General features: G+C 38.8%; 1 protein-coding gene across 5 annotated transcripts in view; it reads right to left on the reverse strand.

Annotated features, from left to right (window-relative positions):
* The window catches only part of KAT2B (lysine acetyltransferase 2B), a 94,069-nt gene that overhangs the window by 6,636 nt on the left and 61,692 nt on the right, over positions 1-25,741 (reverse strand). For all 5 annotated transcript variants that reach the window (XR_011427347.1, XM_023620863.2, XM_023620862.2 and 2 more), the window contains 8 exons: positions 23,908-24,014; positions 19,565-19,690; positions 18,264-18,400; positions 15,474-15,682; positions 14,313-14,439; positions 8,109-8,219; positions 5,028-5,171; positions 928-1,042 (listed from right to left, as the gene is read on the reverse strand). Coding sequence is in view for 4 of the 5 variants with exons in the window: in XM_023620863.2 (XP_023476631.1) it covers positions 928-1,042; positions 5,028-5,171; positions 8,109-8,219; positions 14,313-14,439; positions 15,474-15,682; positions 18,264-18,400; positions 19,565-19,690; positions 23,908-24,014 (1,076 nt within the window). In the remaining variant the exon portion in view is untranslated. The remainder of the gene's footprint in view (positions 1-927; positions 1,043-5,027; positions 5,172-8,108; positions 8,220-14,312; positions 14,440-15,473; positions 15,683-18,263; positions 18,401-19,564; positions 19,691-23,907; positions 24,015-25,741) is intronic.

The raw sequence follows: 25,741 nt of genomic DNA on the forward strand, positions 1-25,741 counted from the left end.
ACAAGCTGCCATTCACTGATTTGGCAGCTATTAAGCCATTAATAGGGATAATACAGGGAAGTCAGATTTCTGGGTCTGGCAGTGAAACTAAGATCTGCAATAGGGTAGATTTTGTAATGAAGAAATATACCTTGTCTACATATCTTTTTTTTTTCTGGAGAATTTTAGCTCGTTTGATTTTGTGTTGTTTATTAAATCTTCAATATACTAGAAAATCCTGGATTTGAACCGAATGAAAGCACTGATATTTGATAGTTCCTCATCTACAAAAATAGCTACTTTGTATGTTTAATCCAATACAACTCGCCTCTAACATACTCGCAGATAAGAACCCTTGGGAAAATACTGTAAAATAGGGAACTTGAAACAAATTATATGCTTTCCAATCATCTTTTCAAGAAGTTTGGGGAAACGAATTTAGCCAAGCCCAGCTCTATGCAGGTTGCACCCACGACGGCAATGAGACACAGTGTGGACAGCAAGAAGTTTGGAGATCGAACTGGGCTGATTCTAATTCTAATTCTAATTCTGACAGTTGCCAGCCAGGTGCCATTTAAGGTTAACCATATGAGGACTTAAGCATTCGGAGACTCAATTTCCCCATCTGTAAAAGGAGAATTCCCCTACCTTCAAGGTCACATGTGGGTGGCCCTAGCACTGTGCTACAAACCGCAGGCGCTCAATAAACATGGACATTAATAACCATAACAAGGGGTCACTGAAGCTCTCTTTGGTTGATTTGCATTGGGAAGTAGAGAAAAGAGACAAAAGGAAAGCATTTGCTGCCTTCTTAAAAGACTAGAAATAACACAAATGGAGACAGGCAGGGCAAAAAGCTTTCCGAATCACTGCACCTTGGTAACTGTTTCAAACACATCTCGCAGTATTACCAAAAGATTTTGCTTTTAAAAGAAGATCTATACATACTAATTCCAGGAATGCTTTCTATCGGAATCTGTCGAACTCCATCTTTAAAACATGAAAGTCCAGGGTAGACTTTTCGAATCTGGGCTTGTTTTCTTTCTATCAGCTTTTTAATTATCTGTAAAGCACAGGAAGAAAATGTGTTTAAGGACAGTAGTCTGTGGCTACAGTTTAAGTCAGTCAACCTAAGCAGTCGTTCTTCTAACAAAACAAAGTCTTCAGGAAATAAAAGGGAGAAAGGGGTGAACGCTATTTAAGAGGTAAGCCATGAAAACATGCTATTACCCCATGCCCACGTAGTGTCATTCACACAACTCTCTGAACACTTGTCCTCTGCCACCCAGAAAAGCTGATCCTGAGGGAACACACTGCCCGAAGGGCCCACTGTCCTCTTTAGCATCAGAGTCAATTATTTCGCCCTGCTTTTCCGCAGAGCCTCTGCCAGAGCTAAGGTAAAGCAGGCCTGTACATCTGCTCCCCAGTCAGGCGTCGGCACCCGGGACTAGGAACTGTGCCCGCAGACCCAAGGGCAAATGAATAGGCTCAGAAAGTCCCCACAGCCTGGGAGGATGGCCTTACTGTTATTCACATTTTTCAAGGCTTGACCTCACCCTATGCTATTTGCATCAACAAAGCAGCTCTAAAGAGTTGTTTGTTAAGGCCACACAACCACAACCACAATGTGAGGGAATTTTGAGAGGTGTTTGTTTTATATAATAATTCCTAATGTACTGAGGTTACCATCTCCAAAACAGTGCAGTTTTCCCTTTAAAAAAAGAAGAAAAAAAAAAAACTTAAAAATCACCATCCTGAAATCAACCATATCATAACTAAATTTTGGAAAAGAAAAACCAAAACAATAACAGCCATCAATTTAATTCAAAGAAGAAAACAAAGAATTCCAGTTCCTAACTGCTTGATCTCAAACATATTGCTGGTAAACGCTGCAGCATGAATTTATAATCCCAACAATTAAACAAAGAACTTCACAAAATGAATGGGACTAGTAAAAGGACACTCCTGTAAATCTAGCTCAGTGTTGTCCAATAGAAATATAATGCAAAACACTCACGTAATTTTAAATTTTCTAGTAGCTACATTTTTTTAAAGTAAAAACAGGTGAAATTGACTTTAACAATATATTTTTATTTAATCCAATATGTCCAAAGTCTTATCATTGCAGCATAATATCAACAGAAAAAAATTATGAGATATTTTGCATTCTATTATTCATACTGGTCTTCAAAATTGGAGTGTACGTTACATTTACAGCACATCTCAACTTTGACCACACACATATCCAAGTGGCTGCCACTTTGGACAAGGCTGATCTAGATGGATGCTCTCCCTTTATTTATAAATCAAAGTCTTTTTTAAAAAGAATCCCAATGGCAATCTCTTAAATGGACACCTTCAGAAAATATAATTTCAATTATAATTTGAAAAGTTTTTTCTCTTTACCAAGGATACTCTCTAAGGTGATACCTGACTAAGCGGCTTCCATACCCCTCACGTAACACCCTGAAGGTGGTGGGCTCCTGGTGAGTGACCGGTGCCTCCAAGGATCACTTTGGAGAAAGAGGACATTTTACTTCTGTTCCAGTCTCCTATCTTCACCACCCTAGAAGCTGTCTTCACTTCCCCACTGTGTCATCATCTTCCTCTCCTCAAATCCATCTCTCATTTGCTGTCAGTTTTAGTTTTCCCAAACAGAAAATTTGGGGAGACTACCCCATCTTTAATATGTCACCAAGTCTCAAAATGTCTTCTTACCAAAAGTCATATTGCTTTGCTTCGCCCTTACTTTGGCCCCTCAAACCCAGGCCCTTGTAGTCTCACACATGGATTAAGATTTAAGAACTATCCCACCTCCCAGCCCACACACACATATGCACACACATACACGCACACACACACACACACTCAATTCTACCTGCTTATGGCCTATTCACAATTTCTCAAATAGTAGCTTCCATCACCCACACAACTATGGTCCCAGTTGTTCATGCGCCCATGAATCTACTTATGTTGCACTCTGAATTTCTGCTCATGCTGATTCCATTACCAGGCTGTCCAATTCAAAACACGTCTCCCACAAAGCCATCTCAGATGATGCTAGGCTGTTACGGACCCTACCTTTCCCTTGGAGTCAACACTCACAAAGCAGTACTCCACTCCCACTCTCTACTCCACCTGTCCAACTGTACCAGGTTTCTCTCTCCATCCCCACTAACCATAACTATAACTTATTCTGCTCTTGTATGCTTTGGGGGCTAGGGAAGTCCTCCATATATTTAGTTTGTTTGCTACCACCATTAGTCCCTACCTTCCTCAAAGGGGTTTTCAAAGTTGGAATAAAGGATACTTGTGAAAATAATTTGAATTCTGTGGAAGAAGATACTATGTGAATACAAATATATTATTATGGTGACTTCAAATCTCTTTTTTTCCCAAATCTCTTTTAAAAGAACTAGGTTAACAGCTCCAAGCCAGCCTCATCCATTCAATGGTGTGTGTTAGAGAAGGCTGGAGGCAAAGAGGGAAGGTGAGGAGAGACAGAGAAGAGATCCAAGAGGAGAGGAGAAAGAAGAAGAGAGAGGGAGCATTGTCTTCTAAAAACTTGACTGCTTTGGTTAGCCCTGTGCTTATGGCTTTCCCCATTACATGGGAAGAACCAACAGATCTGCACTATGTGAATCTGCAGACCCTGGCAGGGGAATCCTGCTCTCAGCTTACACTGTGGAGATGAACCGGTGCTGCTGGGAGGAGGAATGAGGAAAGCGCAGCTGACTGCACCGTGATGGCTTTAGTTGGCCAGCAGCCTCTAATGATGAACAATGAGCTGCTGAATTCAGACCTGCTCATTAAGCCCCAAAGAGAACAATGAAGAAAGCTAGCTCTTCAGAGAGAGACAGAGAGGAGCCTGCTGGGCTTTTATTAACTCTCCAAGCACCCTATTTGGAATTCTCTCCTAGGCTGACATCTTTGACCAAGAAACAACAAAGGTTGTTTTTATTTTCTAATTTGAAAAAAGCCTTTTGCTCACATTCACAGGAAGAATAAGAGCAAGTTTGAGCCACTGTTAGTAAAAGGAAAATACTTAATGAGCACCTACTATGCGCCAGACACTGTGTAAGGAGCTTTATGTCTGTTACGTCAGTAATGGCCGACAAATAACTAAGAACTGGGATTAAGGGACATTAGTAGAAACCAGAAAACAAAGACAGGTTTAAGACAAATGTCTTTTTTAGTTACTTGGTAGAAAAAAGTACACTAGAATGACTAACAGAATTATAAAGTGGAATTGATGTGGGATGACACAGCTGCAAACTCCCAGTTTTTGAACTCCAATGAATTAGGGGGAGCAAAGAGGTGATCCTGGGTTTAACACACAAAGTTCACTCATTTAATAAATGGCCTATGTGTACTCCTCAATTGTACCCTGTTTATGATCTTTTCTCTGTCTTAGAGAAATGCAAAATTGCTATATAGTCAAATCTATTAACTTTTCCCTTTACTTCTTCTCCGTTAGTTCATAGGCATAAAAGACTTCACCCCAAAATCAGATAACAAATCACTCAATACCTAGAAGTATAAGCCTTCAGAACTGGCAAGGTAAAAGGAGAGATTAATACACACTAAGATAAATGTTTATGTGAGAGGATAAACACTTAAATTCAAATAGTTGGTTCAAACTAATGCTAGAGAAGTTGAAAGGAAGAACTGGAACACAGCTGAAGAGGTTCAGTTGCGTGTGTGTTGAGAGAGGGAGGTCAGTAATGGCCCTGGAGAATAGTTTAAAAAGGAAAGAAAGAGATAAGTTTGGTAAGGTTGCTTGAGGCAGAGTGTTAAAGGCCTTGAGGATGAAGTTAAGATACGTGATCATACTTCACAAGTTTTGCATTTTACACCAATTTAATAAGTGTTGACTCTGCCAGGAATGGTGACCTTGAGTGAAGACAAATCAAGGATACTTTCAAAGAAGAAATCGATGCAAACTGAGATTATGACACCCAGTACACCCACACACACAATATCCCAGAGCCCAAAGATTCACAACTCACCCCAACTAAGACTGGCCTGTATAGAAGTCACGTGCTTACCTCCTTCTGCTTCTTAATGATGACAGAAAATTCTGTATATGGGATCCGTGGATTCAGCTCACATCCCATTAAAGTGGCTCCTTCATAATCCTTGATGTAGCCAACATATTTGGTTTTAGGTATTTTAATTTCTTTGGAGAAACCCTGCAAAGCAAATAGATTCACTCATATGGGCACTGTGCATTAAATACCTACTGAGTGCTAACTATGGGCTGAGCACCGTGCTAGATATCAGGATATACTTCTTACAAGTTCTCATTGTGTGATTCTGGGAAAGACTAGTGGGAAACCTTTCCATGAAGTTCAAAAACATCAAAAATTAATCAGTGAAAATAGGAAGGAAGACAACATAAAAAAATCCTAGTGACACAAAAAATATTTAAAAGTTTTTAACAGAAACGGCTATTAAGTAAAAATAAGGTTAAATTTTGCATTAAATTGCACAACTTTTCCCAAAGTGGGGAGGGGGGCCCAGGATTCTCAACAAATCAAAAACTAACATTGACCTAAATTTTGAAAGCAAAGCATAAAATCAAAAAATAGAGCAATTAGAAGTTTGATGTTGAGAAAACGAAACCCCTAATTTACAAGCAAAAAACTTCCAGACCATCGCAATGTGTGGTTGCTTCGGTGACATTAACGCTTCGCAGTGTATTCATTTACATACTTTAAGCTGTAATAACAGAGTGCTACAGGGTATATATTCGTATATTTATAATATAAACATAATTTTCCTTACAGTGCCTATTTCAGTTCTTTGTGGAAAATTACTTGGACTTCAGAACTATCAGCAGCAGTTTCCTGCCTCCCCTTTCAGCAAAAACTTATTTTCCAAGCAATTACTGCCAGCATCCTCAAAGGGGACTACAGACAAGTCATTTAAGAACCACGGCCGAGACTTCATGCTTTGCACTGTAGTTACAGCCCAGGAAAGCAGACATTCAAACCCTCAGTAAAACAATCCCACTGAGTTCTTCCAAGTGAGGTGTTTGTTTTGTTTTGTTGTTGTTGTTGTTGTTGTTGGGGAAGATTGGCCCAGAGCTAACATCTGTTGCCAATCTTCCTCTTTTTGCTTGAGGAAGATTGTCACTGAGCTAATATCTGTGCCAATCTTCCTCTATTTTATGTGGGAGGCCACGACAGCATGGCTTGATGAGTGGTGTGTTGGTCCACACCCGGGATCCAAACCTGAAAACCTGGGCCGCCAAAGCGGAGCACATGAACTCGACCACTATGCCACTGTCCTGGACCCCCAAGTGAGTTTTCTTCCTAAAATCACAGGGGGCCAGCCCTGCCGCCGAGTAGTTAAGTTCTCATGCTCCGCTTCAGTGGTCCAGTGTTTTGCCGGTTCGTATTCTGGGCGCGGACATGGCACCACTCATCAGGCCACAATGAAGTGGTGTCCCACATGCCACAACTAGAAGGACCCACAACTGAAATATACAACTATGTACTGGGGGTGTTTGGGGAGAAAAAGCAGAAAAAAGAAAAAAAAGATTGGCAACAGTTGTTAGCTCAGGTGCCAATCTTAAAAAAAGAAAAAAAAGAAAATCACAAATACAGCCCAAAGAATGGGAAGAAAATAAATAAGAAATTAATTATCTGACCTCAGAGGAGGGAAAGCTTTCTAGTCATATAAAACATATAAAAAAAGAGCTTAATAGATTTTCTGTAATAAAATATTTAAAATTCTGTACATTAAAAACAGAGCCATAAGCAATGTTGAAACAAATGACAAACGGGGGAAAATCATAAAACAAAAAATTAATATCCTTATATACAAAGAGTTCTCGTAAATTAATGTAAAAATAAGTAATTTAATAGAAAAAGAGGCAAAAACAATGAATTGGCAATTCAAAAAAAGAACAAGAAATATAGAGGATCAACGAATAAGAAAAAAAATTCAAACCACACAATGATCAAATAAATGCAAACACACATTTGTTACTTAGTGAAAGAGTGAAAACATATTTTTCAATAATCAAACTCTTTCCTGGGCTCCCTCATATATTACTGACAAGAACAGAAATTATTTAAGTATTTGGCAATACATAACAAAAACCTTAAATATGTCTGGAAGCAACTCTACTTCTAGACATTTATTCTAAGCAAATTTCCATAGATGAGGGCAACACACACTCACACACGTATACTTACACACAAGAAACCCCTAAATGTCCCCAAAATGTGGTGCCAGTTTAATAAATTATTTTCTATTTATACAACAAAATTCAGAGAACCACCAAAAGTCATATGAAAAAATAATCAGGATATATTAAGTGAAAAAGGCAAGTAATTAAATTACATACAATGCAAATTGATTTTTATATTTATACACACACACATGAACACACACACAGAAAAAATACTAGAAGGGTATATATCAAACATTAACAGTACATTTCTCTGGGTGGCAGAATTACAAGCAATTTTTCTTTCCTTCTTTCTGCTTCACTAAATTTTTCATAATTTCTACAATAAGTTTACACATTACTTTTGCAGTCAGAAAAGCAAGTGACAAACGTTTAGGAATTATAAAACATTATTAAAAAGGTAAGCAGCCAAAAGATAATACTCAAAAAGTCAAACTGAAAACTTCTGATAAGAAGGGACTAAAGATGGCAGCCAAGCTCCCAGCCTGCTGTGTGCTATAGAACCAAGACTGTCTGCAGCCTTTCGTAAACCTCAGAATTTCCTCTCTGCTGTCAGTAATGGAGGCCCTCCAGAGACTGAATCTATTTCTCTCATTCATGGAGAACACTACTCACCCAGGACTGGGAATTTCTCCTTAGCCTGGGGAGAAAACCATATTTTAGAATGTTAGGATGCAATACTACACTTCACTTACAGATGACATTCATTCATTCATTCATTCACTCCACAAATATTTATTTAGTATTTACTATATGCTGGTCATACCCTCTACTCCACTCTGAAGCTTACTTCTGGCTTAAGGCTTACAAATAAATGTATGTCCTTCTTATAAGTAGAAACACTGGGGAAAAAACTTACTTGGATGAAGGTTACCTGAGTGCATAAGAAAAGAAATGACAGAACAATGCTGCACAGTGAAAAACCAACCTGTTTCTTGAAATATCCAATTGCATATTCATCCGCATATGTGAGGAAGTTCAGGATGTCATGTTTTATATGATATTCTTTCAAATGATTCATCAGGTGCGTTCCATAGCCCTGCATGGAAGTTAGTACACACACAAATATATTAGGTTCTCGAGAAAAGAAACTCCTAAAAATTCACTGGGAAACGGAAAATTTAGCAGTTGGTACTTTGATGTATTTTACCAGTATAATACTAACACCCTTTCTTGCATTTCTGAACTTTGAAAATGAGCTACAAAACCAAAAAATTCAAAATCCTAGAATGGTGGTACAATCAGCATCTGAAAAAACAAGTCTCTGGTTCTTTGAAAATAACACACTGAGGCTATAAGCTGCTAGTTCAATCCTAAAGATCACTTGCTGAATATTAATAAAGAAGTTTTGGCAGTGAATATTGATTATGAATTTCTGCTTATCTTTAAAGTATTTGAGAACCTGAGATGAAAAGAGCAATGTAAAGTGCTCATCTTCACTAGAATATTAACTAAACCGAGTGTTTCCTGTGAACTACAAATCAGCAATCCTTCTAAAGAACTGTATCGTCATATACATGGGATTTTCAACTTGGCTGGAATAAATTCATGACGGAAATAAGAAAAAGATCCAAGCACCAGGTTTTTCAGTGATGTACAAAGCTTAGAGAAAATCTATATATATAAAGTGATCATTTTAGAACCTCATAAAAAGAGGTGAAAGTAAATCCAGAGACAAATGCCTTCACATAAATATTTTAGAATTTGGTGGTCCATTTTTCTCAAGAACTTGAATGTGCTTACAGGTATAAACTCACGAGACTGCAGCACCTCAAGGGGAGAAGGATCTTCGGAAGTCATTTGGTTTAGCTCTCTATTCCTGTGAAGCTAGAAGACTTTTGCCATCTACCCTGAAAAGCTGAGCTGCTAGAATGCCTCCAATATAGGGTGATCACTTAGTCCTTCAATAGACCAATTCATTGTCACACATTGTTATGCCTGGGAAGTCCCTCCTAATGTTCACCTGACATCTGATGCCTTGCTATTTCTACTTATTGACCTTAGTTCTACGCCTACAGTAACAAAGATTCATTCCTGCTCTTAACAACTCTTCAAGCCCTTGTAGACGACATGTTCTCACTCATGCCCACCCGCACCTCCCAAGTCCCAGGCCAAACATCCTCGAGGCTTCAGTCATTCTTCATACGGCAGGATCAGAAGACCCCTCCATCAATCTAACCACTCTTTTCAGGACTCTCTCCTGTATAACAACACCCTTCTAAAGCATGGATCCCAGGACCAAGTGTAATGATAATCAGGATGGTCTGTCTGGTAAATAGGAGATCAGTATTACTATTTCCCTCTTCTGGAAATTATTCTTCCATTGAAGTTCCCCAAGGACACTTTAGTTTTTCCCAAATATATCACAATACCGACACATGGTGAGTTTGAATAAAACTCAGATAAAAAGACGAATGAAGATATCTCTCTCCTTGAAGAGAAGAGAGTAAAATGGGGACGATAAACATATCCATACATAATTACAGTACAGCACTGCGCTGTTCGATATAGTAGCCATTAGTCACATGTGACTTTTAAGAAACTGAAATGTGACTAGTCCAAATTGAGGTGTACTAGAAGTGTAAAATATACACCAGGAAAGTTTCTCATTAATAACATTTTATACTTATTACATGTTTAAATGACAATATTTTGTACATATTAGATTTAATAAAAAAATAATTTCAACTGTTTCTTTTTACTTTTTTAAAAATATGGCTACTAGCAAGGTTTAAATGACATATTTGGCTTGCAATTGACGCTCACAATGTACTTCTATTACACAGCATTGGTAGAGAGTGATGTATTTGTACTGACAATAGAGAAAAAGGCTGCAGGATAATTAAGGGGGAGAAGAAGGAGGGTATAAAAGAAAAAAAGAATGCTTAAGCTAAGCCTTAAAAGAGTTTGTCAAATAGAAAACAATGTAAGAATATGGTTTGGAAATCTAAACGTAAGGAAAAATGAACTTATCCAAAAATTTTATAGTGGGTTTATAAGCTAGGGGTACAAAAAGGCTTCTTAAAGAAAACATAAAATGCAAAAGCATAAAGGAAAGGACTGATTATTAAGTAGACTACTTCTAATTTCAAAACTTCAAGATTTCATAAGCAATTTGTGATATCAAAAACAAAAGACAAATGACAAACTGGGAGGGTGTAATTGTGACATACTATAAAGAATTAATATCAAGAACTCATAAATATCTTCTATAGGACTGATAAAAAAAAAAGAGACAGCTTAAAATTGTCAAAGAATAGAAAGAAGTAATAAATATAACCAAGAAATATAAAAAAGCTGTTCGGCCTCAATAATAATCAGAGCACTCCATCAGGAGATGCAATATTTCACTCAACAGTATCTTTAAGATGGTGCACAGTGTCAGAAATGGATGGGGAAATGGTACTTTCCAACACCACTGGTAAAAATGTAAATGGTAAACCCACTGAGAAGGGCAATCTGGAAATAATTTTTTAAATTTAGACTGGCCATATTCATTCATGCAGCAATTCCACTTCTCAGTGACTAGAAAAACATTTCCAAATAGAGCACTGTTTGTGATAGAAAATAGTTGGAAATAAACATAAACATCTTCAATAGGAAATGATTATATAAATTATGATGCATCCACATTATGAAATACTACATAAAAAGAATAAAATACCTCTATATCAGCATTGTCTAATAGAAATTTCTGCAATGATGAAACTATTCTTTATCTGTGCTATCCAACATGGCAGCCATTAGTCACATGTGGCAATTAAGTACCTGAGTGACTGAGGAACTGAATTTTAAATTTTATTTAATGTTAATTGATCTAAATATCAATTTAAATAACCATATATACGCACTAAACTTGAAAGATCTCGAAGATCCGATGGAAAGTTTTTTAAAAAAAAATTATGTACAGTGTGAATTCTATGAATGTAAACAACAAAACACAGTCGTTTCTTACATACAAGTATATTTCCACACATGTAAATAAGTAGAGAAGCACCCAGAAGGCTGCACACAAAGCTGAGAACAGCAGGATGGCAGGGGAAGGGAGAGCGGGGTTTTTTGATTTATTTGAAAATGTATTTGTGTACGACCTAGGTAATTAAAAATTACTTTTAAAGAAAAATGGAAAAAGCTGTAGAAAAGAGAACAGTTGGCTAGTTGGAGGGAACTGCATGTGCACAGGAATAGAAATGTCTAGCATTTAGTAAGAAATGCATTTTCTGGTGAAACTCAGTTTAACATAAATGGGTTGATGGAAGAGAGCTAGGCTTTTGTTGTATACATCATCTTGTAAGAAGTTAATAGAACTATAAATTTTCTCCCCTTTGCCTACAATCCAATGATTTTACTCAAGAAGAGTGATAATGGTTCTTTTCTAAAGAGCTTCTCAAAACCTGCATAAGATATTTTTCATCAGTGGCCACTAATCTGTCACCTCTCCAAAGAAATCGTCCAGATTCCAATTGCTTGTGTAGGGGCTGTGTCTTTTAACTTGAATCCTTTCTCTGTCTAGTACTGCAACCGGCAGTAGTGGTAGCTTAAATATTTCCTTGATTAAAAAGGCATTAACAACATTAAGCTATTATATGTAAATGTTTAGATTTTCACTCCAGAACTATTTCCCTTGTTTGCATGTCTTTACTTTTAACTGTCACCAAAAGGATTCTTTTCCAAATCCATCTGGTAACTTCAATGTTTATCTAAGTATTTATTATGATAAATAAATATTAGCTATGTAACTTTAAAGTTGTACATAATATCAAATCCAAATAGTTCTTAGATGGCACGATATTCTAAAACCAAGTGAGGCACTTCAAGGAAATTCTCAAATGTTATCTTGTGTGTACTTTGAGAAAGATAAATTCACATACAAATCACATTCCCAGGAATTTGTCTATAAGCTTGATTCTCCAAAATGAATGGATGCAAATTTTAAAGTATCATTGAGCTAAGATCTTTAATACATTAAATAAAAATTTAAAACTTCCACATATGAACTTGCTGTCTACACAAATAAGTGCCACCACCAGCAACTGGCTTCCATCAAACTCATCCATTCTATTTAATTTTGAAACACTAATCTTCATTTTTTAAAACTAGTTTCAAGTCACTTACAAAAAGTGGCTTTTTTCTAGTTCTTTCTACTGAGTTTGTGATGTTTGGCCAGGTTCCGTCAAGTCTTTAGAAAATTACATGGTTTGGGAAAAAAATAAATTGCCCTTCTGGGAAGTAATAAGACAAAGCATCCAATTCATATTAAATACCTTTAGTTTCCCTCTCGGATCCCGACAAGTGTCCAAGTCAACCTTAACCAACCTTTCCAAACAAGGTGGTTGGTGCAGCTTTCTTTGAAAACAAAAATTAGGCAATCTTTTTCTGGAATTATAAACCAAGGACATATTTTCCAGCTTCTCTCCCCATGAAAAGCCAAACCAAAATTTCCTTTTCAATAAGTTCCTAAACTCTGGACACTTGGGATTGTTTCTCATTTTGGCTGACCGGGAATTTAAAAATGATAAGCATAACAACAGCACCATCTAAAGACATCCTGTCAGAATTCCTTGAAGAAGAGCCAGAGATCAGTTTCAAGCAAATGGGAGCCCTCAGCTTCCCCAGTCAGAATGATGAATGCAAGACTGATGAATTTTGTTTGCCCTTTGATGCTCAGTACTATGAGTCAAAGAAAAAAAGCCCCACTTGTGCTTTGTGGGAATAAATTGCAGCAGCTATAATTGGCACTGTGACCAGAGTAAAGCTGGTCATGAAAGCAGAAGTACCCACAGCACTGGCTGCAGCCCTCAGGCAGAGAATGAGTCCCTCCAGTGACTTATTTTTGGTTTTTGTAAATGTCCTTGCTTCTTTGTAGCTGAAGAAGTCAACAATGTCCTTAGATCTGCACTGTCCAGTACAGGAGCCTCTGGCCACATGTGGCCAGGGAGCACCTGAAACATGGCCAGCCCAAATTGAGATGTGCTGTAAGTGTAAAATACACACATGATTTTCAGAGGCTTAGTACAAAACAAAGAACGTAGAATGTGTCAGTAGTAATTCTTTGTGACATTGCCTACCTGTTGCGATGACAATATTTTAGATATACTGAGGAAAATAAAATATATTTTTCAAATTAATTTAACCTGTTTCCACTTTTTAAATGTAGCTACTAGAAAATTTAAAATCACATATGCTGCTCACATCTGCACGTCATATTATGTTTCATTGAACAATAGTGCCTTAGACCTTCCAAAAATTTTTCTCAGCAGCCATCTAATCCTGAGCTGCTTATCTTTCCACCATTTGTCATATTTTTGCATGATATTCTTTAGGACTCCCAAAATACCAAATGACTAATAGTCTAAAGACACATTTCCTGGTTCCATTTTCCTAAAAACAGCAGAGTAGAAGACAAGATAATCTAGATCAGAGGTCTTTCTGCCAATTAAGAGTCTAGTGTATTCCAGCCAGACTGAGAGATGAGTAACACAGCCCAGTTCCCGGGGAGTAAGGGACCTGGCCCAAGAACAGCTGGGAAGGTAAGTTAGACACTCACTCACACACAGAGATACACACCCTCTCTAAAAACCCACATTCCAAACCCTGCATGAATATTTCTGAAACTTAGCCATAAATTTATTCAAGTTTTTCATAACTTCCCTTACAGAATTTCTTTAGTCCTTATCTCCCTTTAGGGACAAGGTCATAAGAAATCTTTCTGAAGTGTAAGCCACCTAAATCATCCTCCTGATCCACATAACACCACATCCTTTCTCGTGGTTCAGTCTCACCAGTTGGATGTGTGTGCATGTGCACAGGTATAAATTAACAATGAACACTTCCCTTCACTTGCCATATACTATGACTATACTTGAGTTGCATTTGGGGCTGTGTGGTGTCCCTTACCTTGCCCCAAGGCCCAGCAAAGCTTTGGTAGAACCTTACCTGTTGGTATACGGAACCATTTACTCTCTGCACACACATAAACATACACTCTCAGTGAGAAGATTCTTCTCAGAAAGTCCTGAATTTCACTTTGAACCTTCTCTGGACATGGCACAAAGAGACTTTCCCAAGCTCTGCAGCTTTAGTGAGAAGCACCACATTCTGCTTTTCTTCTATGACCTTGGGTTACCCTTACCTTGACTTGCTCATTTGAGGTTACAGCACAGAAAACAATCTCTGTGAATCCTTGGGATGGGAACATACGGAAGCAGATACCACCAATAACACGGCCATCTTTAATTAAAGCAAGAGTTTTGTGTTTCCTGAAAGAATAAGATTATATCAAAGTTTTACCTATCTTGTTTACATAAGTATACTCTTTGGGATGTTCCTTATTAATCAACCAGGAAAGGGGAGGTGTTTTTCTTGAGTTTCTATGGAAACTTCTTTTATCTAGCCATTATCTCGCTAAACCACTCCTTAATGTGGACTTTTTAGAGCAAGCTTGCCTGCACAAGACCTCATCAGAGCTTCCATCGGACCAAAATGCCAGCCACCTAAGAAGGGGCTGAGGTTTACAAATAAAGAAGAGGGTATGTGTGGAGGTGCTCCCTGGTACTAGAACAGGGGTACACCCAATGCCAAGGGACTCAGAGTAGGGGGTCAAGGGGAGAGCACGAAGTCATGGACAAATGTGGCATATGTTTCTGAAGAGTTTAGTCTTACTCAAAAATATTATAAAAACATTATGGAAAAGAATACAAAACCCACATGCGCAATTTGTCAAAACCTGCATTATAGAATCCTATCCGACCTTCTCTCCGTCTAAAATGTCACTCTGAATTGTCACGTGTGGATCAGTCTATATAGGCTCTTGGGTTATATATGTTAAAATACATTCAATTAGAGAAGTTTTTTGTTTTGGGGGGGTTTTTTCCAAAGCAATGGATTTTCAAAGTTAACCTGTCTGATATCCCAATAATTTTCCCAGTGCTTACAGACCTAGGCAACAATGATGCCTAGTTAAGATACCAAAACCAAGAATGTTTTGACTATGAAGAAACTGGGACATCATCTTAATGTTATATTCTTTCACTGCTATGATGAATGTAGCACAGGATAGTCAGCAGTAACTTAAAATATTAAGCTTCATTATTATTAACAAAAAATTTATGACTTGTGAAACAGTAGTCTTAATGCTTTAGCCATGGCAATTATCTTGATGTAGCTCTGTATCCACAGTGTGACAAGAGGCAGCAGGATTCGGTGGGTGACTACGGCTCACTTTCACTGTCTGAGTAGTTCCTCTTTCATTTAAAAAGGAAGAAGAAAGAAGGAAGAGCAAAGCCCCACTTACGGGTCAAAGACAAGCCGTGTGATGTACTCTTTGGGCATCCGGGGCAGCTGATGGGAGAACACGTTCTGTAGACCAACCAGCCACATCAGAATCTTCTTGTTGGGTTTCTGGTTCAGGGAATTGCCAACCACGTGAAATTCAATCACACCCCTGCGCTCTTCCAGCCTGGCTGCCTCGTCCCTGGCTGAATGTGCTGATAGAAAATTGGTCTGGCATGCAGGAGACAAGAAAAAATTACACAGAGCTCTTCTCTTAAGACAGTGGGGATAGGACATATGAACCCTTCTCTTCTTCGTTTGAATACGATACACATTTGGGGATTTTCAGGGTCTCAAACCACACATACACATTATGAAAACAAAACAGAAAAGGCAAGTAAAGCATTTTGGGAGATCAGAGAATTATACATGTACATGGATATTTGGTGTAGATTAGGAGTCATCAAACTTGTCTGTAAAGAGCCAGAGAGTAAATATTTTAGACTTTGAAAGTCCTAAGGTCTCTGCAGCCTCTAGGCAACACTGTTGTGGTGTGAAAGCAGCCATAGATGACACATAATTGAATGGGTGTAGTAGTATTCCAATAAAACTTGATTTAAAAAGGGGGAGGGGAGACTGGATTTGGCCTGCAAGCTATAGTTCGCCAACCCTTGGTTTAGAGGAATCCCATCTGGCTGAGCTTTATAGGACCCTCTGAATGACAGATCCCAAATTCTCATTATAGGCCCAACACTAGCAGTCACGTTCACATTGTTAGCACCTCTTTTTGGAGGACAGGTTTCTTTCCAGAGGAATATCTGTTGACCCACTCTCAACCATAACTGGAAGCACAACCTTGTGCCAGCACTTTATGCTCCCCATCCTATTTAATCTAGCCGGTAGCGTGCAGGTAAATGTTCAACAAACAGCTCCCCAAAGAAGAAAAGCCCTAATTGGTAGTACCTGCTTCATTTCATTGTTCTACAGTCAGCTGCCCAGGTGACCAGGTGTCATTATGGTCAATTTCAAGCTACCAACTTTTTTTTTTTGGAGAGGAATATTGGCTCTGAGCTAACATCTGTTGCCACTCTTCCTCTTTTTGCTTGAGAAAGACTGTTGCTGACCTAACACCTGTGCCAATCTTCCTCTATTTTTCTATGTGGGATGCCTGCCACAGCATGGCTTGAGGAGCAGTGTGTAGGTCCACACCCAGGATCCAAATCTGTGAACCCTGGGCCACCAAAGCAGAATGCCCAAACATAACCACTACGCCACTAGACCAGCCCCTCAAGCTACCAACTTCTTAACAACCAGCTCACAAAATTCTTGAAAATTCAACAATTGCCTTCTCTGTGCCAATACAAGTCAACTCCAGCACACTACAAAATCCATCCCATAGATTTTGAAATGTGTGATTGCATCCAGATTTTGTAGCTGAAAACACCGAGCTACCCTTAAAGTTACTGCATCCCTGAAAGACAAGCATACAAGAGGTACTACAATCTTAAGTCCCCGGGACTGGATATCTAGAAGGAAATGGAAAGGACAGTTTTAAAAGGAGATCTTTCTCTTACAACATTCCAGCTCTCTGAGTTATTCTCAATACCGTAAAATAAATATCTAAGGAAACATGACAAATTAAAAATTGATATTTGAATCTAGCAGGGCCACACTAAAAAAAATTTAAAATATGTTTTGTAAAATAATCTCCAAGCCATTTCTTCATTTCTGGGAAGCTGTGGAAAATGTCTTAAACTACCCTGCCCTTGGATGTGATGCAACCAGATCACAGCAGTACTTCTACTAAAAATGCTTCACTTGAATCTAATCATTACTAAATGGACAGATCCAAACAGAGGGACGTATGCAAAACCAGTGACCAGGACTCTTCAACAATGGTACTACCCTAAAGACCAAAAAAGAACTGGGGAACTGTTCTAGATTAAAGGAGACTAAAGAGATGAAGAGAGAAGAACTAAGTGCAAAGCACGATCCCTGGCTGATCCCTTCAAAAGCAGCAATACACCTTAGAAAGGACATAATCCAGATATGTGGGGAATTTGGATGTGGGCTATACATCCAGGGGTCAGCAAACTTTTCTATAGAGGGCCAATTAACAAATATTTTAGGTTGTGCGGGCCATATAGCCTGTCTTAATTACTCAAATCTGCTCTTATAGTGCAAGAGAGACACAGACAATATGTTTCAATAAAACTTTATTTGCAAAAACAGCCAGTGGGCCGGATTTGGTCTGCAGGCTGTAGTTTGCCAACCCATATATTAGACAATGTTGTAATTAAGCTAAATTTTCTGACAGTGGTAAATACATTGTGGTAATGTAAAGAATACTTTTACGAGATAAAGGTGAAAACAGTTAGGGGTGAGGTGTTATGACATCTGTATTTAATCCTGAAATGGTTCACAGGAGAGAGAGAGAGACAGAGGGAAAGCGAATGTAGCATACTATTAACAATTGGTAGATCTAAACAAAGAATCTATAGATCTTTATCATGGAATTTTTGCAATATTTATGAAGGTTTAAATTCTTTAAGATAAAAAGTTGAGGAAGGAGGAATGCCTTCAACTGTGTGAGATTATTAGTATGTTTCCTTGTGATGTGATATTCGTCAAAGGGAATCACCTCTCCATCAGTTTTTCTTGCCCTCCCACTCTAACCTCCAGGTTAAATGTAAACCAGGGTAGTATAACGTGCTATCTCTCAGCAATACCATCTCCAGTTCAGACAGCTAGAGTGGCTAGGAGAACAGAAGGGATCATCTACCAGCTGGCTGCCCTGCTTCACCCTGCTGACCTCTGGTCCAAGCATCGCTGCAGGGTCCGTGATAGTAGACATGACCTCGTTGATTAATTCCATTGGAATATCCCCCATAACTCGGGGTTTCTTGGCCTCCTCTAGAACATGAGAGTCATTCATTTTCCTCTTTTCTCCTGTGATAATCAAAATAAAAGGGAAAACAATGGGGGATTTAAAACACAAAGCTGAGAAATAATACATTCCAACTAATTTTCTAACAACACTGATGGGTATGGAAGTCAACTCTCCATTTATCAGGGAAAGAGGTGGCAGTGGAAGGTGGAAAAGAGAAGGGTGGAGGTCACAATACCTTCTAACCACAGATCTATTCTAAATATTTTCTACTTTCTACGATAACTTTTTAACTTGATATATGAGTTACTACGGCATGTGTTTCTTCAATTGCAAATGCAAGAGGTAATTCTAGTTAACATTGGTTAATCATCTCTAATTTAGTTCCTTTGTGGTCCGAAAATATGGTCCATATGATGGCGAAATGTCAAAATTTTTTGAAACTTGCTGTATGGCCTAAAATATGACCAATTATTTGTAAATGTGTAGTGGCTTCTTGGAAAGAATGTGTATTTTCTGATTTTTAGGAGTAACGGTCTCTATAAATCCATTAGATTAAGTTTTTTGATCATGTTTCTATATCTTTACTGATAGTTTTGTCTGCTTGATCTATGAATTACTCAGAGATGTTTCTTCAAGCCTTGAACCACTGGCTGATTTGATGATTTCTCCTTCTAGTTCTGTATGAGGCAGAAGTGGTAGTACACCAGTTCTGAGCCTAGGCTTCAAGAAACTGTATATTTCTGCCTGCTCTCTGGTGCATCATCATAAGATGCATCCTCATAAGAACATGTTCTGTCCCAAGAAAAGGAAAAGAAGCCCAACAGTCCCTGGAGGGGTATGAGAAATATACGGAGCAGAGATGCTGCAGCTGAGGTGTTCTAGCTAAGGCAAATCCAGAAGAGAGCACCCAGTCAATGGGCAGCCACGTGAACAAGCCCAGCCAAGACTGAGTGAGGCTGACAGAGGTCAGCCAGCTGGCAGGCAACACAGAGAATGAGTGAGCTACGATAATAAAAGATTATGGTTTTGTTTTAAGACTCTGCATTTTGGGTTGGTTTATTACACAGCAATAACTAACCAACAGAATTCAAAGTAATTTCCAGCCACTAAAATCCTGAACGTGAGCAATCTATAGTTGGTCTGACTCTATCTTTGGTGCTCCTCAGATAATGGGGCTCCTAGGGCAAGTCACAGCCCTCTAATATGCCCCCTTAAGAGCTTACCTGGGTTTGCCTCAAGCCCAGAGGAGGCTTTGCAGGAAGGACTGGTACTCCCTCCATTTGGCTGCTCAAGGGAAGATGAGTTTGAATTGTATGAAATTGTCCCAGCCACAGGAGGTGGATTGATAACTGCCCCAAGAAAAGGAAAAGAGGGTATTAAATGACTCCCTTCTCAGACAATAAGAAACCAAGTGCACAAGACCATCCCATTCTTTTTAAAAAATGAGATATTTTATTTATTTAATAAAATAAATAAATGTGAGACCACCTTTAAAATAAATGCCGCAAGGCCAATGCAGGCATCAAGATAATAAAGACAGTAATGAATTATAACTGACTGAATAGCATAAGGATATCTGAGTCCATATGGATAAAATAACAAATGAACAAATAAATAAATAAGTGGGGATAAAGTAAAGCTCTCCTTACAGGAGAAGGCCAAAAAATAAATAAGGAAGGAGTGATAGAAGTTAGGGGAAAACAACATTTGGCAGCCAGCCTATAATAACTGATTCAGGGAAGAATCATCTGTACCGGCTAAACCTCATGAGCACAATTTTGATGAAGACAGGGTAGTCTCAAACCATCTTCCCACGAAAGCACTTTTTTTATTACAAAAGGAAAAATGGTAACACTGCAGTGGAGAAAGCTTGTCAACACCATCTTAACCAAGTAATTCAATTTAATACAAACAATAAAGGGAGAGGCCAACATTACGTGCCTCCTGATGTGACGCAGAAATTGCTACAAACCACACGATTGAGATAAGAGGCAAAAATGGAAAGCAGCCTATAGATTAGACAATAATATTGCATGGAGGTTAAAATTCCTTCCTTTGATAACTATACTGTTGTTAAGTAAGAGAATGTCCTTGTTCTTGGGAGATACCCACTTAGGGTATTCTTAAGTCAGTAAAGGGGCATGACGTTTGCAACTTTCAAATAGTTTAGGAAAAAGAATGTATATAGAGAAAGAGACAGAAAGACAGAAGAGGGATGATAAAGCAAGCTCCACAAAATGTTAACAATTGGTGAATCTGGGTAAAAGATATACAGTATGTAGGATTTCTTTGTCCTATTCTTGTAACTTTTCTGTAAGTTTAAGAGTATTTCCAAATAAAAAGTTTTCTGTTTTTCCCTAAAGCCATTGTTAGAAAATAGGAAGTTGCTTTGTGCTGCTGACTTGTAGCTGATGAGGTGAGAACTGACGAGGGATCCAAACATTCTCAGTGACACTGGTCACGTATAAAACATATGGCAGTGCAGACAGATGCCCAAAGAGAATGTTCTTCTAAGTTTCAATGCAACCACAGTGCAGGCCTCAGAGGGCACTCCCAGCAGCCAAGAAAGTGATGGAACAAGGAAGCAGAGAGACCTCATCCAGAGCACTCCTAACTGAATAGCAATGGGTATGTAAAGAATCAGAATATACTAAAGTACCAGGCTACATGGTTTTCCTTCAAACAGCAAACAGGACTTCCAAATATCAAAGGACACTGGAAAGATTCTACACAAAGAGGAAACTCTGGCGATTGTGAAGACATCTGAGTATCTTCAAAACTTCAGAGCCATCATTATGAAGGTCATTTATCATAGTTGCATAGATGTGCAGACATGCCAATTAAGTAGATGATTACATTCTTCTTCCCTCCCAGAGAACACATTGCAATTATAGTACAAGAGGAGGAGAAAGCCTGCTTCTGATGGCTTCAGGTAATAGTGAAGAGTACATTCCAGTTTAACTGGGTTACAACCCTAGCCATAGAAATAAACATGAAATTCCCAGAGGGTCAGAGACAACCTCTGCCATCTCTCTCCTGTGCTAGGACAGATAAGGAGCCGGAAGTTGAACAGACTGAGCGGGTGAGGATCAAGGGGGGTTTTTACACAGAGAGAAATCCTCTCCAGAAGACCCTCCAGAAAAGAACTGAGTTGACCCTATTGAATAGCTTTGATATCTCCCTGCATGAGGGAGGAAACTGTTCTTCACTGATTCCTCCCACAAGCATTTGCCTGTACCTTTGCAAGCACACAGAAGCAGTGCAACGTAGTGGTTAGAACTGTGGCTCTTAACGTCGTGGCATAGCTAGGAATCAGACAGATCTGGGTGTGAAACCCAGTTCCACTACTTAAAAGCTCTGATTTTGGACAACTTGTTGCTCCTTTCTGAGTTTCTATTTCTCATCTATATAAAGGAGATCATAATTCCAACTCCTCAGGGTTTGTGCTAACGCTTTTTTAAAAATATGAAGCAAACTTCACAGGCAAGCAATTATGGGAGGTATCAGTTATTGCTATTGTGCAAAACTGGGTCTCCGACCATCCAGAAGTCACACTCATAGGAGAGAGAAGATGTACAAAAGAAACGGGGCTAGGAGAGCATGAGATAAGCATTGTAGGACACACTGGTTCTGAAATATTGCCGCACATCAGAATCACATTTAGAAGTCTTAATGTCCAGGCCACACCCTAAGCCAATTACACCACACCCTCTTGGGAAGGGACTCAGAAATCAGCATTATTTTAAATCACCGTGGGTGATGCCATTGTGCAGTCAAGTCTGAGAACTAAGGATAGGATCTATTCAAGGTTCTGTAAAAGTCTGGAAGGAAGGCGGAGGCTGGAGGGCGTGGGAGGAATTATGAAAGTCTGTGGGAGAGATGTCATTTGAAAGCAAAGTGAGACAATGATAAGGTGAACAGCACAGGGAGATAGGGAGCAGTACAGAGGATATGCCCAGTCACCACAGAGAACACGTCCACTAAAGGCTGACAGCTCAAGCCTGGAGGGAGTATGTAGTATGCACAGAAAGGCCCCAAAGCACTACAGGTTTTGGATGAGAAAAACATGAAATCATATTCTATGACCTAGGGTAAAAAAAAGAAAAAAGCACACAAAGATGTTTTGACACGTTTAGTAACAAGAATTCTAACAACAGGGGTTTGAACCAAACCAAAATACCTCACTTCTTAAGTACTCTGCTTTGTAGGGATTTAATTATATTTACACCCAAACATGGGCTCTAGATGAAAAAAAAATTTTTAATCACCTTCTCAAATGCATTGTGCTGAGTGAAAGAAACCAGACTCAAAATCCATGTACTGTATGACTCCATTTATATGATGTTCTAAAAAAAGGCAAAACTATAGGAACAAAAACCAAATCAGTGGCTGCCAGGGCTGGGGGTGGAGCAATGAATGGACTAAGAAGGGATACAAGGGGATTTTCTGGGGTGATGCAACTGTTCTATACTTCGATGGCAGTGGTGGTTACACAACTGTAAGTGTTTGCTACAACTCACAGAACAATATACTAAAAAGGGTGACTTCTACTGTGTGTAAAATATTTTTCGGAAAAAATACCAAGAATGAAATTACCTTTGCTGGAGGTGTTACTAATGAGCTGCCATATCACACACTGAGCTAGAGCCCCGCCAAAAACTCTGACATCCAGATCCTGCCTTCTGCCTTTCTCCACGGCCACGTATAAATTACCACTTAGGCATCTCTTGCCAAACTTCTCTGAGTCTTCCTAGCGTGTGATTCTTCCTTCCTCACAAAATGCCCATTGATGCCCCTGGCTGATTCAAACAATGGCAAAGACGCCCTGGCCCCACTGGGAAGTACTTCACATCCTGAGACTCAAGACTGCTCTCTTCCACTCACCATCCTACCGTTACCAATGACAGTGACTTGATGCACAAAACAGCACAGATTAAGAAACCAAACTAAGAGATCAGGCCAGTGGTGTAGTGGTTCAATTCATGCACTCCACTTTGGCACCCGGGGTTTATGGGTTCAGATCCCAGGCACAGATCTACATACTGCTTATCAAACCACACTGTGGCAGCATCCCACATACAAAACAGAGGAATACTGGCACTGATGTTAGCTCAGTGACAATCTTCCTCAAACAGAAAGACAAAGATTGGCAACAGATGTCAGCTCAAGGCCAATCTTCCTCACCAAAAAAAAACCAGAATAAAAAAGAAATCAGACAGATTTGATTCTTGGGCATATCTGGCCATTGATCAAGAATATAAGTATCTTTAAAAAGAGCCAGCATTTGACTCCAGAGCTGGGCTACCTGTAATTTTACGCCTCCCATGAAATTGTAATGTGCAAGCTAAGCAAACCCAACAGTTGGAGTAGTCGTAGCTGTTCTTTTAACTGTTTGATTTGCACTTGCTCTCCTCATTGACAGAGATGTGGATGCAAGATTTGCCAATGTGTTTACTTTTTTGCTGGCTCAGTCTTCAATTTCTCGATGAAAAATACAAATAAATGCAGAGTGAGTTGCAACTAACATTTCCTGGTTGTTCTCTGATTTATGCAAAAAGAAATTTACCTGTTTGGATTCCTAGCTGGCTGGTTCTGGAAGAGGCTGAAAGAAAATCCTGATCCCAGATGGGAGAGTTCTGACTATAAACTTCTTCTTCTAACATGGACAGAAACCTAGACACAAGGAAAAAAGCAATAATAAGATCAAAAACTGACGAATAACTAGAAGGACAAAAGCCCGAACCATCTATGGCAATCACCTGACCACCAGCATCTCATCTTCAGCTCAGAAATACACCAGTGGATTATGACTCAAAGGACGAGGTAGTTGGCAGCACTGGTATGTATATTCAAATACAGAAATGCACTTCTGCAAATTTATTCTCTTTTGACTCTGCATAGATTGACACAACATAGACTGCACAGAGCATTACATCAGTGGCAACGCATTCCAGAGCAAGATTTCAGCCCTCCATGCAGCTGTCACTGTCACCGTCACCTTCATTACCATCACAAAAGCTGCTAACATTTGAGTGCACGCTTTGCGCCTGCACTGTTCTGAGAACTTCTTATTGAATCCTCACATCAACCTAATAAGTTGCATATTTTATTTTTATTTATCACACATATATAGCTCTTACTATGATAGACATTGTTCTAAGTGGTTGATATATATTAACTTGATTTTCCTAACAACCCTATAAGATAGGATCCATTATTATACCCATTTCACAGATGAAAAAACCTAATACACAGAGGGGTTAAATAACTGGTACAAAGTTCCACAACCAGTAAACTGTAGGGCCAAGATTAGAACCAGTGACTAATTACTCTACTTCTTGTCATGTTATAAACCAAACAGATCTCAAGTTTGGGCGGTCCATAGGAATCACCTGATACCCAAGCCCCACCTAGGCTTACTGAATCAGAGGCTGTGAGAAGGGGCCTGGGTTACAATTTTGATAAGGACCCTAGACAATTCTTATTTACACCAAAATTGAAGAACGATGATTAAAATACCAACACAAATCTATACTTCTGGTACTGGAATATCTTCCTGCAAGCTTTGTTTTAAGGCACACTAATTCTAGTGGAGGGGTATAGAATAATGGCCAAGAGCCTGGGCTCTAGAATCCATTTGCCAAGCCTACCACTTATTATTTGTGTGACTTTAGAACAAATTCTTAACTTTCCTCTTCCTCAATTTCTTCTTTTATAAGAAACTATCCCTGCATAGGGTGGTAGTGAGGTATAAGCTAACGGATGCTTAACATGGTGCCTGATCCCTAGGAAGTGCTCCATTCATTCATTCAACAAATAGTGACTGAACGCCTAGTTTGTGCCAGGCACTGTGTTAGGTGCTGGAAGGGCAGAGTGAACAAAAAACTCACCTTGCCCTCATGAAGTTTACATTGTAATGATGTAATACAGGTTACCTATGATAAGCCCTCTGTCCCTTCTCTGAAATTTTGAAGTCCAAAAACCCTTAAAGAAAGATTTTCCATAACCCATTTGGCAAAAAAATCTGACTGAATAGTTTTATGTATAAAACTATTTATAGTCTTTATAATTATAAATGGATTTGATTTGGGGGAACTGCCCCCACCCTGAGAGCTGTGATATATAGCACGTGTGTAATATTATCTTTATAAAATTTTTTAAATTTTGAATTGTGAAACATATCTAGTATCAAGGTTTTGCATAAGTGATCAAGGATCTGAATCATCATCATCACTATTACTTAAAGTACCACTATTCTTTTCATTTATCAAATCCTGCAAGATTTAGATGATTTCAGGGGAGGGAGAGCTTGAGTTTTTGGAAGTGAAAACAGGTGGGAAAAGGTCCTGGGGTCTTCTGACTTTCTGCTTATAGTCAGAAGATTTAAGAACAAGGTACCA

This window comes from Equus caballus, chromosome 16 (assembly GCF_041296265.1).
Source record: "Equus caballus isolate H_3958 breed thoroughbred chromosome 16, TB-T2T, whole genome shotgun sequence".
In the NCBI taxonomy this organism is placed as follows: Eukaryota; Metazoa; Chordata; class Mammalia; order Perissodactyla; family Equidae; genus Equus; species Equus caballus.